Source organism: Engraulis encrasicolus, chromosome 3 (assembly GCF_034702125.1).
Source record: "Engraulis encrasicolus isolate BLACKSEA-1 chromosome 3, IST_EnEncr_1.0, whole genome shotgun sequence".
Taxonomy (NCBI): Eukaryota; Metazoa; Chordata; class Actinopteri; order Clupeiformes; family Engraulidae; genus Engraulis; species Engraulis encrasicolus.
This window is the reverse complement of record NC_085859.1, coordinates 13,962,593-13,977,592: the sequence shown is the minus strand read 5'-3', so window position 1 is coordinate 13,977,592 and position 15,000 is coordinate 13,962,593. Positions and strand designations below refer to the sequence as shown.

Genomic DNA, 15,000 nt, shown 5'->3' with positions numbered 1-15,000 from the left:
ATGAAGAATCAATAGTTCTACATTTCAAACCATGTGCCCGTCACCTGCAAGCTAAACACACGCCCCTGTATGATGGCGAGTGACCCTGCCCTAAAGTGAAAGGGTCCAGTCAAAGGACAATGAATGGTCAATGGCTATATCCCTTCCATTGTGCATTGTAGAGGCTTGATGAGGTGGCATTTACGTATACCACAGCCCTGGATCATTCTAGTACCATCACAAATATGTGATTGGAATTTTGCCCAAATTTTGAGTTCTCATTATGATGTCATAATGTCTTTGCGAGCTTTTTAACACAGACGTCTATAGGAGCTGTAGAGTGTTCAAGTAAAATTCTAGAAGAACCTCTAGAAATTCCTTACTCCTCAAAGGGTTAACCAGTCAGAAATATATCACAGGCAGGCAGGCAGGCAGGCAGGCCTCCTGGGCACCGCCATCTCCACCACCACCACCACCACCACCAACATTATGCCCGGGCACCATAACACCACCACACGCCCGCCATATGTTCTAACACCAAAGTCTGTCGTAATGTGCACTGACTGGTGTAATGAGGTCAGGGGTCGGCGGGTGGTGGCTGCCTGAATGCTCCTTTTGTTGCACGGGGAGCAACAAACACAAAAGCGTGATGATTCACAGGCGACATTCCAGCTGTTTAAAGGCCGATTTATAGTGCAGGGCCACAAGTGCTGCTAAACATTAAAAAGGGGCTAATTGTCGACAGAATGTTGCGCCACTACAGGCTCGAATATTCCTGGAACAGACAAAAAAAAACACTTCTTGAAACCTATGAAAGTCAGGCCTATCTCAAGGCAACAGCCCACAATATTGATCTTTGAGAATGCAATCAAACACCATGTTTGTGGCGTTTCAATTTTTCCATGAATGCTACTAGATCTGCAACACCATAGCAGACAGATATATATTTTTTTTAAATGGTGTGTGTGTGTGTGTGTGTGTGTGTGTGTGTGTGTGTGTGTGTGTGTGTGTGTGTGTGTGTGTGTGTGTGTGTGTGTGTGTGTGTGTGTGTGTGTGTGTGTGTGCTTCAGTCTCTGAAGGGGTGTCTGTGCCACCATATTCTGGTGCTGATAACTGTCTACTGTATGAATGTTCCCTTTTCAAAATGACACTGTCTCCGAACTCCCAGGGTTTTTAAAAGACTCCCATCAAGGGCCGTGAATAAAGAGATGAAATTTGCCATGAACGACGGCACTAACGGCGTGCATTAGGAACCGTGTAACCGTGTCGTTAATTAAAATCTCATTACCCCGAAATCTCACCACAGGCTCACTCTCCGGTTATGACCAAGAACAGTGAGGGGAAACAAAAGCGTCTTTTCCCTCCGAGGGGTGTGTCAGAACCCTGCAGGAAAGCTGTTATCTGATATCGCGCTCCGCAACATAGTCCCTGCAACCATTTTTACATCAAAGCCAATGGTAGTGTAGCGAAAGAAGAGCTGAAATCGTCATTGCAGACTCCAATTTTTATACTGGCAGGGCCATGAAAAGCGATGTCCTCACGGAGTCCTTTGTCTGCTGAGATTGGGGTGCCTCTGTAGCCCCCAGCCCCCCGTAAGTTACCTTCACATACTTAAGTTCATTTATACAGTTTCAAAACAACATTTATTTCTCTCCGCATGGGCTGAAATAATTTTGACTTCCTCGTGCTTCCGTTTTGAAATGCAACAGCCACTAGTTTAATTTCAAAACCTGAAAAACAACTTAAAATATGACAACAAAATTGAGGCGGTAATAGAGGCCCAGTGAGAAGTGATGGCCCTGTCTAACCTGGGTTCGCCTCTCTGGTGAGGGCACTTCAGTCGGCAACATTCCCACCAAAATACCCATGAATCTTCCACTAGGATACAGGGTGCGAGAGCAATGCACACCAAGCTACCGAGGTGAGAGAGAGGTGAGAGGGAGGGGGGGGAGGTGAAGAGAAAGGGACCTGCAGAGTGAACAGAGAGAAATAGAGGTAGAATAACAGCCATCCCTGCTGCTAGTGCCTTACCTCCCTCTCTTCCGGATGCTGTTTCTCTCTCTCCCTCTCTCTACATCTCTTTTCTAATTGAATCCATAAATAAGAGAAACAAAACAGAGATGTCTTTGAGCCGGCGAATAAAGGGGCCAAGGTTCTGGTGGAGAAGAATAGGGTGGGGTGGGGTGGGGTGTGGCGCAGGGGGCAGGGGGCAGTGAGGTGGGGCTGTGGGGGGAACACAATTCAGCCCCCAGACACCAATAGGCACTAAGACGAGGTGGGTTAGCGGTAGGTTTTCCATCACGGCGTGGGTGCGCGACATGACGACGAGGACACTCCATATCTGGGGTTAGTAATTTGCTTCCACTAGACACAGGTCCATTCCGGAGGAGGAGGAGGAGCGGGTGCAGGGGGGGAGGGTGGATAGGTGGCTCTGGTGTGGGTTGAGGAGGAAGGGTCTAAAAAAGGGACAACACTGCTCCATCAAGTAAAAGAGGAGGGTTAGTAATGTGCTTGCACTGCTACTACTACTACTACTACACACAGTCAAAGGTACAGCCTTGGAACGTTCCATCTCTGAGGATGAAAGGGGTTTTCTGGAGGCGGAGGAGAGGAGGAGGAGGAGAGGAGAGAAGGAGGAGGCTTCTCGTTCTCACTATGGCAGCAGATGGTAGGGATGGGGGGGTGTAATGGAAGGGAGGATGAGAGGGGCGGCGGGAGTGAGAGAGAGAGGGAGGAGGGAGGTGGATGGAGAGGTGGGATCTCACACAGAGAGATAAGGCACAAGACAGGCAGCGGGAGGGAGGGAGGAAGAAATGCCTCTCCAATGTACTGTTGTGGAAAAGCAGGCGGCACAACATGCTTGCTCTATCTATCTATCTATCTATCTATCTATCTATCTATCTATCTATCTATCTATCTATCTATCTATCTATCTATCTATCTATCTATCTATCTATCTATCTATCTATCTATCCATCCATCTATCTATCCATCTATCTATCCATCTATAAATCCATCCATCCATCCATCCATCCAGCCATCCGTCAAAAAATGCATTCATACATAAATGTACCTTCAACTTAGACATGCAAGTGGAAATGGGCCCGTGTTTATGTGGTGCACACACATTCCAAATAGATGCATGTCTACTCTTCCTGTCTAAACCATCCACCCCTGACAAATGCTCTATTTCCAGCCAAATTCACAGTGTTCTGTGCATAATGTTCTCCGTATGCTTCAGCGTGTGGGTATATTTCTGCCACTTGGCTGCACACAAACAACAAGGCAACCAGCTCAAACTATCCGCAAGCATCTAACTGTCCTGTGTGCATGCTGCTATGTTTTTTAGGTCCCTCAATAAAACAAGGAACTTAAAAAGGAATCTGTAAGATCATGGACAATCAGTTAATGAGTCTACGTACACTGAAGTTCACACCAACTCTTGTTCCTCTCTGTCTCTGTCTCTGTCTCTGTCTCTGTCTCTGTCTCTGTCTCTGTCTCTGTCTCTGTCTCTGTCTCTCTCTCTCTCTGTCTGTCTCTCTCTGTTTCTCTCGTTGTCTCTCTATCTCTCTTTTACCCAAACACATGCAGGCCTGTTGTTTTTCAAGTACATTGATGACACACTCAGGCAAGCGCACAAAAGAAGGCAAAACAGGGCAAGAGCAAAGGGAATGAATGAGAAGGACGAGATTGGAAGACGAACGGAAAGAAAAGAGGACAGAGGAGAAAAGGAAAGGAAATGGAGGATTTTTGTTTGAAGAAATAAGGAAGATGTTGGAGTAGCAAACAAGATGAAAAGGATAGGAGCAACAGGGAAAGTGGGGCACGATGGGAGAAGTGGAGAAGAGAGAAAGGGGGGTGAAGACAACAGAAAAGAATGGACTAGAGACGACAAGCAGAGAAAAGTAGACCGGGAAACAGCAAAGAGGGGGAAGGAGCCTCAGCAAGGCAGGAAGAGAAAAGTAGAAAGGCAGATGGGAAAAGAGGTGAAGAAAGGTGAACATAATATGACAGAATAGAAAAGAGAGACGAGAGGAGAAGAGAAGAGAAGAGAAGAGAAAAGCAGAGCAGCTCAAAGAGAAGCACAGACAGGAAAGAAGGCGAGCGGAGGTAAGAGGAGGGAGCAAGGCAGGGGGAGCGTACCGTACAGTAACAAAACCGGACAGGAAGCCAGACAAAGGATTGGAGAGGAGACAGGATAGAACCTGTGATAAGATGGTGGAGAGCAGCTGAGAGGGGAAGAAGACGAGGAGAAAAAAGCGAGAGGAGGAGAAGGGAGAGGGAGGAGATGAGGTGCGGAGGACAGGGCAGAGCCAAAGGGAAGTGAGGGGTGGTGTGTGGTGGTGGTGGTCGGGGTACTGTAGATGAGGCCGTGAAGAGGGCTGCTATAGCTGATGCAACTGAAAAGCAGAGTGTGGCAAACGAGGAAGAGCGTGGACCTGCGCATTAGCAGAGGAGCAGCACAGGTGGAGGCAGCAGCGAAAAGCAGCAAACAGCCACTCAGGTGCCGTTTCCACGTAGCAGGATATTTTTTTAGCAGGGTATTTTTTTCTCCTGTTTAGGTGTAAACGCAACATGTGGATAAAAATAAAATAAAATAAATAAAATTGTAACAAATGCGTTTTAGCCCCCTAAATAGGATATTTTTTTCTCCTGCTTTTTATACCTGGATTTTAAATATCTGCTACGTGGAAACGCAAGGTCAAAACCACAATGCAAAAATAATGCAAACAGGAGAAAAAAATATCCACATATAAAAATATCCAGCTACGTGGAAACAGCCACTCGGACAACAGCAGCAGCAGGAGCTCTGGCGGCCATGCAAACACAGCAAGCAACAGAAACAACGCTCAAACAAACAAAAGGCACTACTTCACACAGCAACACACACACAGACAAAAACACACACGACACGCACAACACTGTTGAGAGATTTTAGAGCCTTCCACACGCTGAAAAAGAAGCGGCATATCAGACAGGGAAAAATAACCCAACTCAAAATCATGGCAACAAACACAGAGAAATAATAATAACACTCACAAGAGAGGGTAAAAAAAGAAGCTGCGTTTTAGTTTTCTCCTATGTGAGCTAGTTGCCTGTGTCTTGCTATCACAGTGATGTTGTTGTGGTTCTGGAAGACACAGGTAAAGAGCGCAGTGAAGCCTCATGCGTTTCAGCATCCTCTGTCACCATAATTGCCCGTCCAGGTTCACAGGTGCACAGCAAGCCCTTCCAGTGACGACACACACTGTCCAACAGCTGCATCACCGCACAAAATATTTTTTTTTATTACTCATCCGTCTGTCTGCTCATTGGCACAGATTAGTGTCGGGTTATTGGCATTGTGGCTTCTCATACAGTGTTTCTATTTTAACACGGTCAACTAAGTGAAGGTAGAGAATTCCATTGTTTTACATTTTTAGCATTGAAAGGGAAAGAAAGATATACATTTATAATTTTGATACATTTATAACACAGGTGTTACAGCCAGGTGCAGAACAGCGCCTAGCCAGCCTCACGTTGGTATCCGTGACATTTTTGACATTTGGCTGCCAATAGCATTAAGGGTCATATTGTCTTCCACACACCCTCTAACACCGTGACGTTATTTACATCTTATCAGTGTTAAAGGCCTATTAGTCTCCCATTAACATACCAGTCGGCCGGCCTATTGACTAACAATCAATAGCAGCTTAGGCCGCTGTTTTCCGCATCGACTTCCTCTAACGATGTGTTCCTCGATGACACGGGAGCGAGTTCAATACGATCCGTAATGGTTATCCAGCTTTTATGGCACGGTTGAGATCACTCGCTGACGGATAAAGATTTGTGCCTTTTACACATAATAGCCGAGCAAGGCGCCGACCTTGAAGAGACCGACCGTCGCCACGTTAAGAGTGAGGAGAAAAAAGACAACACAAAACAAAGCGGCGCGGGTGCGGGTGGGGGTGCGGGGGTATTCAATGTCAATGTTATGACCGCGCTTGATGATTAAATGGCCGAGGCCGGCTTCCGCTGAAATAACCACAGTGGCCATCCTCCTCCCCGCTCGGACACCGTAACGGCTCTCCATATCACCCCCCGCCACCCCCTCCTCTATCCCAGGGGAACATTACTGACTGATATCTAATAAATCTCCCGCCGTCACGTCGCTGGCGACCAATTTGTTTGCATTTGTGGCGACAGCAGTTGGTGGTGGGGGAGGGACAGTGTGTGCTGCCAGAGATGGGCAACCTGACTTTAGTAGCGGCACATTGGGAAGCAAAACACCTGTGAGCTCGAGTGCGAGTGCTAACTCCGACTCTCTACGTTTAACATCAACGCAGCATAGCGACCTGTGTATTCGTTCAGGTCATTTAATAAAAACAACTAGAGGACAATTTTTAAGGGGTGTCTTCATTTTGCTTGTGTAAAAACTTGAGAAAGGCCATACGGGCCGAAACGTTGTTTTCTAAATAAATTGCAGCACGATGGACAAGAGTGTGCGGTATCTTCTTCTAAAAAAACATTTAATAAATAAATCATCTAATTTTAACCAGCTCAGCCCCTCACACAGGTAGAGGAGTCATGGTGGAATGGCCTGTATACAGTCGGACTGTAGTATTACACTGTGAGAGCTGCATTGAAACAGGGCAAGCAGCTGCAAGTAGGACGTTTTTTTTTAATTGGTGTAACTTAACCACACAATGAACGTTTGTTACATTCATTGCAAGTTAAACCAAAGTGAAAAGAGATCCAACGTGCGACATGTTTACTTCACGTTTCAAGCTGTTGTAATGGTTCATTTTGCGGAGTGTATTATGCTCTCAATTCAGGTTGCCCATTGCTGTATTCTTGTCATCTGGAGGTGTTGAAAGCAGCGGTGTTAATCTCAGCTTCAGGAAGTAAAAACCCTTTCTCGTTTTACGACCATGTGCTCATTAGAGTCAGGTTCAATAAAAAGTTGGACCAATTACGTACATGACAGGGTTATTTCTTTTTAACTTTCTGAAGCCGTGATTGCCATATCTGGGTTGGAAACGTGCACTCTACTGTAAACCCCTGGACAGGCAAGACAGTGCTGTGTATAATAATGGACCTCCATCATCCTCCGTCCTCCATTTCCAAGGCTTACCAATGGAGTCCTGCTGTGTCTGAGAGGGGGCCACGGCCATGTAGGGGTCCGTCTTATCCAGCTCCTCCTCGGCCGGCGCCGCGCGGACCATCCCCCCTCGGCCCAGCGGTCCGGCAGCGGGGGCCAGGGCGGTGGTGAGCATGGGGAGGGTGGGGCCGCCTGATGGACACAGGACACGTTACAAACACACAGTCACTCACGTACAGTGCGCACAGTCACACACGCAAACACACACACACACACGCAAACGTAAACACACAAGCACACACACACGCAAACGCACAAGCACACACACACGCACACACACACACACGCATGCACGCACACACGCACACAGACAGACACACACACACACACATGCGCAAACACGCGTGCACACACACACACACACACACACACACACACACACACACACACACACACACACACACACACACACACACACACACACACACACACACACACACACACACACACACACACAACAACAACAACAACTATACCCAAAGTAGGCCGATGATATAGTCTACGGGCATAAAATACTGTAAGGTGGGTATGCCTACTGTATGTCACACCCTCCTACATACTCACATACACTTGGGAATATGCCCACGTTAGACTGCTGACAAACTGTGGCCATTGGGCATATACTACATAGTTTGTTGTAAGTCATGCACTCATCGATCATTTTCTGAACTTTTTTCGTCTTTATTATTGCACTCGGATATGAATTATCGCACACAGTTCCATACTCTACATACACACGGTAACTGTTTATTTTAGGGATACATCTATTAGCACTAATACATACAAAGCCCCTGTATAAGTAACTTGTAAGGCATGTACAAAGCAAAATCAAACATTTGTTAGGCATGTATTCGCAAATGTCTTGTTCATGCACAATAAGGGATTTCTTACCAATTTAACCTTAGTAAGGACCTAGTAGGCCTTAGCGTTTACTTAGTGCATGCCTTACAAGTTACTTATGCAGGCATTAACATTGTATGTATTAGTGCTAATAGATGTATCCCTAAAATAAAGTGTTACCATACACACAATTAACCTGAACTGAAACTTCACAAAGATCAGCCCGGACAAGTTTCGGCAAAGTTTCCTTTGCTGTGTGTCCCGTTCGATGAGCACATTCTCTGTCACGTATTACACACACACACACACACACACACACACACACACACACACACACACACACACACACACACACACACACACACACACACACACACACACACACACACACACGGTCTACGCCCAAATTGGGTTAATGACATAGTCTATCTATGGTCATCGTCTAAAGCACACACATACGTCAATCATTTTATGGACCCACTTTTTAATATATTTTTTTATCATACTTGAAGAGGAGTAGTCATTGGTGAATGTGGCTGAATAACTAATGGTAAGGGACTCCTACAGATCTCCCAGGAATGGATATTTCTTTCTCCCATTTCTTTTGTCTCATTATTTCCCATTCCTTAGGAAATACTGGTAACTATAGATCCTGGTCTTTTGTGGGTTACCAAGTTACCAAAAACAGAGTCTGTTTGTTTGGCCAGTCATAAGACAAGTCTGGATAAAATTTGGAGACCACCACCTCATAATTTGTGGTCTTCATCATTTTTTCCAGGCCTGTGTGTGTTTTTCCTTTCTGCTGAGGCTTGGTAGGCCTTTCAATACATGCCTCCTTAGCGAAAGAAGTGACTTAACCATCCTTGCATTTTATCCACGTTTAAACAACGTGTAACAGTTTGTTTGCCTGCTTGCATTGGTTTGTTTGGATGGTGACCAACTAAATAAAAGTCACCTTTGTCAGTTTCTCACAAAAATATTTCATGTAAAACATATAAAACTAACCAAACACAAATATATGACATACTACTACACAGAACTTTATGTTGGTCCTACTCAATGCCCTAATACTAGAAAACCAATTGTAACGAAACTATGCCTGTGGGGTACCTAACGTGTACTAAACATGTGCTCCGACCATGACACAAAAGAGCCAGGTAGGTTCACCTGACAGTCACAGCACACCCACAACACCAGTACATGATAACAGCATCAATACCACACTACATTACACCTTGAAGCGGATGCTTTCATCTAAAGCAGCTTCTACTTATTTCAGGTACAGGGTATTGGTTACAGGCCCTGGAGGGGAGGCAGGGTTACATTGTAATATACTACATTACGCGTTGTTAACACTTTTATCCAGAGTGACAGTTATTTACAGGGTATATCGGTTACAGAACCTGGAGCAATGTGGCATTAGGTGCCTTACACCTGTGTAGGGAAACCACACGAAAGAAAGAAAGAAAGCCCATTGGGAAACTCCAACTCCCATTGTCATTGTGACACAGCACTCCACAGCACACAAGTGAACACTGCACACTGCACACAACGAAATTGCATTTATGCCTCACCCGTGCAAGGGGGCAGCCCTCAGTGGCGCCCCATGGGGAGCAGTGCGGTGGGACGGTACCATGTTCAGGGTACCTCAGTCATGGAGGAGGATGGGGGAGAGCACTGGTTGATTACTCCCCCCACCAACCTGGCGGGTCGGGAGTCGAACCGGCAACCTCTGGGATGCAAGTCTGACGCCCTAACCGCTCACCCATGACTGCCCACACACGCATTCTTCCTAATGGTAAGAGAGGGACTCCAACCTGCAACCCAAGTCCAAAGACCAAGTCCCAAATTATGGCTCAGGGGGGCACTTCAGGCAAGGATGAGGTTGTAGTAGGACAACACCCGCTTTCATGAAACAGGTTGCCTTGATTTGTTTGCTTGAACCATGATTGATTGTTCACATCCGAATGTTATGTGAGGAGAAATGAAAATAGAGAAAGGGGAGACAAAACTGAAAAACCGTTCACTCGTGTATTGTGTATTGTGTCAAGAGTCTGCCCTGGGGCTAGGCCAGCTCAAGCATTAGTTTAGTAGCTCCTCTCGAAAGAGGAAGGTCTTTACTTGTTTCTTGAAGGTTGCAAGAGATGTGCAGCAAGACTAAGCTCATCTCTTGCAACCTTCAAGAAACAAGTAAAGACCTTCCTCTTTCGAGAGGAGCTACTAAACTAATGCTTGAGCTGGCCTAGCCCCAGGGCAGACTCTTGACATGGTGTTTAGCGTATATTAGTTTATAGTTTGAGGGTGTGTGTGTGTGTGTGTGTTTGTGTTTGTGTGTGTGTGCTGTGTGTGTGTGTGCTGTGTGTGTACTCTTTATTAATTTAAAAAGAACAACAACAACAACAAAAAAAACCTAACCCCTCTTTCCAACTGCACTTGTTGTTCTGTATATTTCCTGTGCACCTTGTATTTGCTTTTGATGTTGGCTTGATTATGTCCTCTTTTGAAAGTCGCTTTGGTTGTAAAGCGTCCGCCAAATGCAATATAATGTAATGTAAAAATACTGTATTGTGCTTATCTGGAGGTGTTTGAAGTGATGGTGGAAATCAAACAAAGATCCCTTCCGCCTGTGCACTTTCCATGGTTAGTTTTTACCGTGTAAAGTTGCGAGAGGAGAAGTCAAAGGAAAAGGGGGGGATGACAAAAGGCCCAGGGTGGGTGTGTTAGTTAGCCTGGCTCTTTTGAGCGATAACGAAGGAATAATTAATGTGACAGCCAGCTTGTGTCCTGGGGAATCTGGCATCCACGGGTCCTGGTGGTGACAGCCTGACATTGTATGTGTTGTACGGTATGACCTACTTTCACCTGCCCCCTCTCTCTCTCCTCACCCCCCCCCCCCCCCACCCCCCCCCCCCCCCCCCCCCCCCCCCCCCCCCCCCCCCTTCTGCTTGCACACAACACACAACAACCACATTGCCAGGACCATTCAAGTACTACAATGAACACTTCAAGAGTTACCACCCGGTGACCTCAAAGGAGGTTATTGTTGACGTATCAAACAATACTTTATACAGGAATAGCATTGTACTGGCAATTTGGTTGTATAAAACATATAAGCACAAAGGCATATCGGTTATACAATAAGTAAGTAGACTATGCTTATTCCTCATTTTCAGTAATTAATATTAATGTGACCATATGTGTGTCTGGTGACACAGTGGCATGCGTAGGTGTGTGTGACCTATTTCCCCTGGCCTCCCCAACTAAACACCCCCTCCACCATTACTAAGATCCACCCAGTACAGTAATTAACACCTACTGTCACCATCCTCTGGCTAAAGTAACGATGAAATATGAAAAGCAAAACAAAAATAACAACCCTTGAGCCTGTGTAGTGGAAGGAGACACATTAGTGGCTGCCACAGCCTCCATCGCAGTCGACCGAACGGCATTAACCACACAACACCCCACCACACCCCACCCCACCCCACAACACCCCACCCCACCACTCCACCTCACGTCACACCACACCAAACCACACCATACCACACCAGCCATCTCTCCCACCCCAGTCTCTCTCTCTCTCTCTCTCTCTCTCTCTCTCTCTCTCTCTCTCTCTCTCTCTCTCTCTGTCTCTCTCTCTCTCGTTCTGTAGATCGCTCTCTCTCTCTTACTCTCTCTCTCTCTTACTCACTCTCTTTTACTCGCTCTCTCTCTGCCACCATCATTAAAATGATTTATTTAACAATGAGCCGCAGGCGGACAGATTAGTGTGACAGGGCTATTTTATAATTCATCCCCTCTGTAGCCAAAGGGACAGTGGCTCTCTGCCTCCTCTCTGCCTCCTCTCTGCTCTCTCTGCTCTCTCTGCTCTCGCCTCCCCTTGACACACATGCCGAGGGGAGACGCAGGCTGCACGCTGGAGTAGCCGCCGTGCCATGATAATCATAATAGCTTAAAATCCCCTTCCAACGCACAGACCACTTTACTGATCCCTTTTAGAAGTTAAATAGAGGAAAGGAGGAAGGGAGGGGAGAGAGAGAGAGAGAGAGAGAGAGAGAGAGAGAGAGAGAGAGAGAGAGAGAGAGAGAGAGAGAGAGAGAGAGAGAGAGAGAGAGAGAGAGAGAGAGAGAGAGACGGTGTAAGCAAGAGTGTAGCGTAAGTGTACAGTATGGGCTGGGGAGATAGGGATAGAGACCCGTGTCTATCAGATGGTGTGCATGTGCATAAATGAGGGCATGGGGGTTAGGACCACAGCAGAAGGGAAAGCGAGGGAGAGGAACGCAAGGATATATGAATTATGTGTATTCTTCATATGAAGTGTTGCGTTGCAAAACGGTGTATCTCCATTTTGTAGAATGTTGGGAAATTGACATTTTGTATTGGGAATTCCATTGAATTGCGATATGCATTTTAAATAGGTTTAAAAAGTATGTTCCCAAAATATTTGAATGGCAAGAATTCATACAAATAAAGGTGATAAGACCTCTGAACAGTGATTTCAAATAATAACATGTAACAGTCAAAAATGGTGGATACACCGTTTTGCAACAAAACCCTTCGTATACTACAGTATATACTAGCTATCTCACTCTGAATCTTTCTGTCTTTGTAACCCCCACCACCACCCCCCCCCCCCCCCCCACCTCCCCCCCCCCCCCCCCGCCCCCCCCCCCCCCCCCCCCCCACCCCCCAGTGGTGTAGTCTATGTAGAACGCGAGTATACCCACTTCTTAATTTCAGGGATTTCAGTATACCCACTTAAAATTGATTGATCCATTGTTTTGAATAGCACAAATATATACAGTATACCCACTTCAAAACAATCTCAAATATACAGTATACCCACCATAAAAAAGTAGACTACACCACTGCCCCCCCCCCCAAACTATCTCATGAGGACATCAGATAATTTCATGATCAGTGAGCAGCACCATGCCTCCGTTCAGTCTGTTGCACATAACAGGAAGGCTGAGAGGAGAGCATGCTACTGTAGCTACTGATGCATGCCATGTGTGAAACTCGATTTCTCCCGCAACACATTTGTGCCCCTGCGCAGTGTCTGCCTCGGAACAGCGGAGCAGGGCCAAATGCACCACTTGAACGCCTTCCAGCGCGCTCGAAATGACTGATGACTCAACATTAAATCAATCTGCTTTATTCTTCAAACAGAACCCAAGCGGCTTTATCGTGAAAACTAATCTAGAATAAATGGGCGACTACGGGGTCCATTTGGAAATGTAAACACTTAGCATTTCGCAGTCAGTGCTCAATGCAGCGTGTGGGTGGGTGGTGGTGGTGGTGAAGAAACGAGGAGAGTGAGAGAAAAGGAAAAACAGTGAGCGCTCAAGGGGGCTGAGATGGGAGTAGTTCAACAGCAATTTCAGACACAGTTCAAAGGCTGCCTCTGCACTGCCCCATCAAAGAAATAACATTCTGAGGTTTTGCAGTTCCACACTGAGAGGTAACATGGGGCCACAGACAAGGGTGAAGTGTTTGTGAAGAGTCTGATTCATCAAAGTCACAGTGGTCAAACAAGTTTAGTTGTAAACAACAGGACTTCTTTTTTTGGAGATGTTTCATCTTTTCTACAGAGAGACAGTCAGCTCTGACCCGATGTTAGGGAAACTAGCAAGTTTTATCTGGACTTTTTCAGCCGGCTACCCTTCAACAAGAACAAAACACCACAGATTAATTGTCCATGCTGATGCAACCCTTCCTGTTGGCTGTAGCTTGGAAGACATTTCAAATGTTCTATTAGCTGCTGAAAAGGGCATCACTCATGTTGACATTTAAGTTGATGCAGGTGTGTTTGTGTCAAGGTGCCAGTATGGAGGTTTGCAAATTCTACACAGCAACGCTAGGCAAGGCATCGATTACAAAGAAGCATGGAGCAGGCGTTACTGCACCATGTGTCTCGGCACTAATCCCCTTAAGATGCCCAGGGCGTTGGTCACTGCTCGACTTCAATCCACACACACTCCAACAACCCCCCTCCCAGTCCTGGCTCCCTGTCATTAGGATTGGGAGACCCCCCACACTCGGATTTAACAACCCCCTTATTAACTACTCCAGAAGCCAGCCAATTAGGGAAGAGAAAGGTCACAGCCCATCAATATGGCGAGTTCTCGAGCCCCACAGGGTGTGGGTGGTCAGCCAAAGACAGATTACAGGACCCAGATCAAGTTTCCCCCCGATTTGCAAATAATATTTACGATATTTTGTATATTGTGACCTTCTGAAACAAGTGTAGATATACAGTGTTGTAGTCTAATAACATGTTGGTGGGTTTTCCTCTGATGTATGGGCTCTTGCTCATTGTAAGATTCTGAACATCATTCATCTCTATGAAGGTGGGCTAGTCCTTGTCCCCAACAGAGATTAAAATAACAATTGCACCTTGAACCCTGTGTGTGTGTGCGTGTGTGTGTCTCTCTGTGTGTGTGTGTGTGTGTGTGTGTGTGTGTGTGTGTGTGTGTGTGTGTGTGTGTGTGTGTGTGTGTGTGTGTGTGTGTGTGTGTGTGTGTGTGTGTGTGTGTGTTGGAGTTGGGGTTGGGGGTGGTGTGGGGTGGTGGGGTGGGGCTGTTGGATGGAGGTGGAGGAATGAAATACAGGGCCATAAGTCTGGGCTAACCTTAAAGTGATTCTGTCCCATTTTTGGAAATAAGTTTATTTTACACCTCCCCTTTAGTTAAATAATAGAGTTGTACCGTTCCCCTGTACTTCCAACCATTCTCTGGGTATGGCAGTGCAAATTTTACCTCCAAGCTAGCAGTTAACATTGAATCCTATGAGACCAGCTGGCGGCTAACATTTGGAGGTAACATTTGCACTGCCGTAATCAGAGAACGGTTGAAAGTACAGGAGAACGGTAAAACCCTATTATTTAACTCTTGGGGAGGTGTATTTCCAAAAATGGGACGGTATCACTTTAAGGGTGGATAACGCTAGTGCACAGTAACAGTACACACGCTAAACACGGTAAAATACCAAACACAATCTGAACAATCGTAGAACTGTTAAAAGACTGACCATGAGAAAAC

The 15,000-nt window shown here is 46.1% G+C and overlaps 1 protein-coding gene across 2 annotated transcripts in view; it reads right to left on the bottom strand.

Moving 5' to 3' along the window:
• Nucleotides 1–15,000, bottom strand: part of sema6a (sema domain, transmembrane domain (TM), and cytoplasmic domain, (semaphorin) 6A) — a 150,561-nt gene that overhangs the window by 16,490 nt on the left and 119,071 nt on the right. For both annotated transcript variants that reach the window (XM_063194808.1, XM_063194809.1), the window contains exon 18: nucleotides 7,094–7,252. In XM_063194808.1, the coding sequence (XP_063050878.1) occupies nucleotides 7,094–7,252 (159 nt within the window). The remainder of the gene's footprint in view (nucleotides 1–7,093; nucleotides 7,253–15,000) is intronic.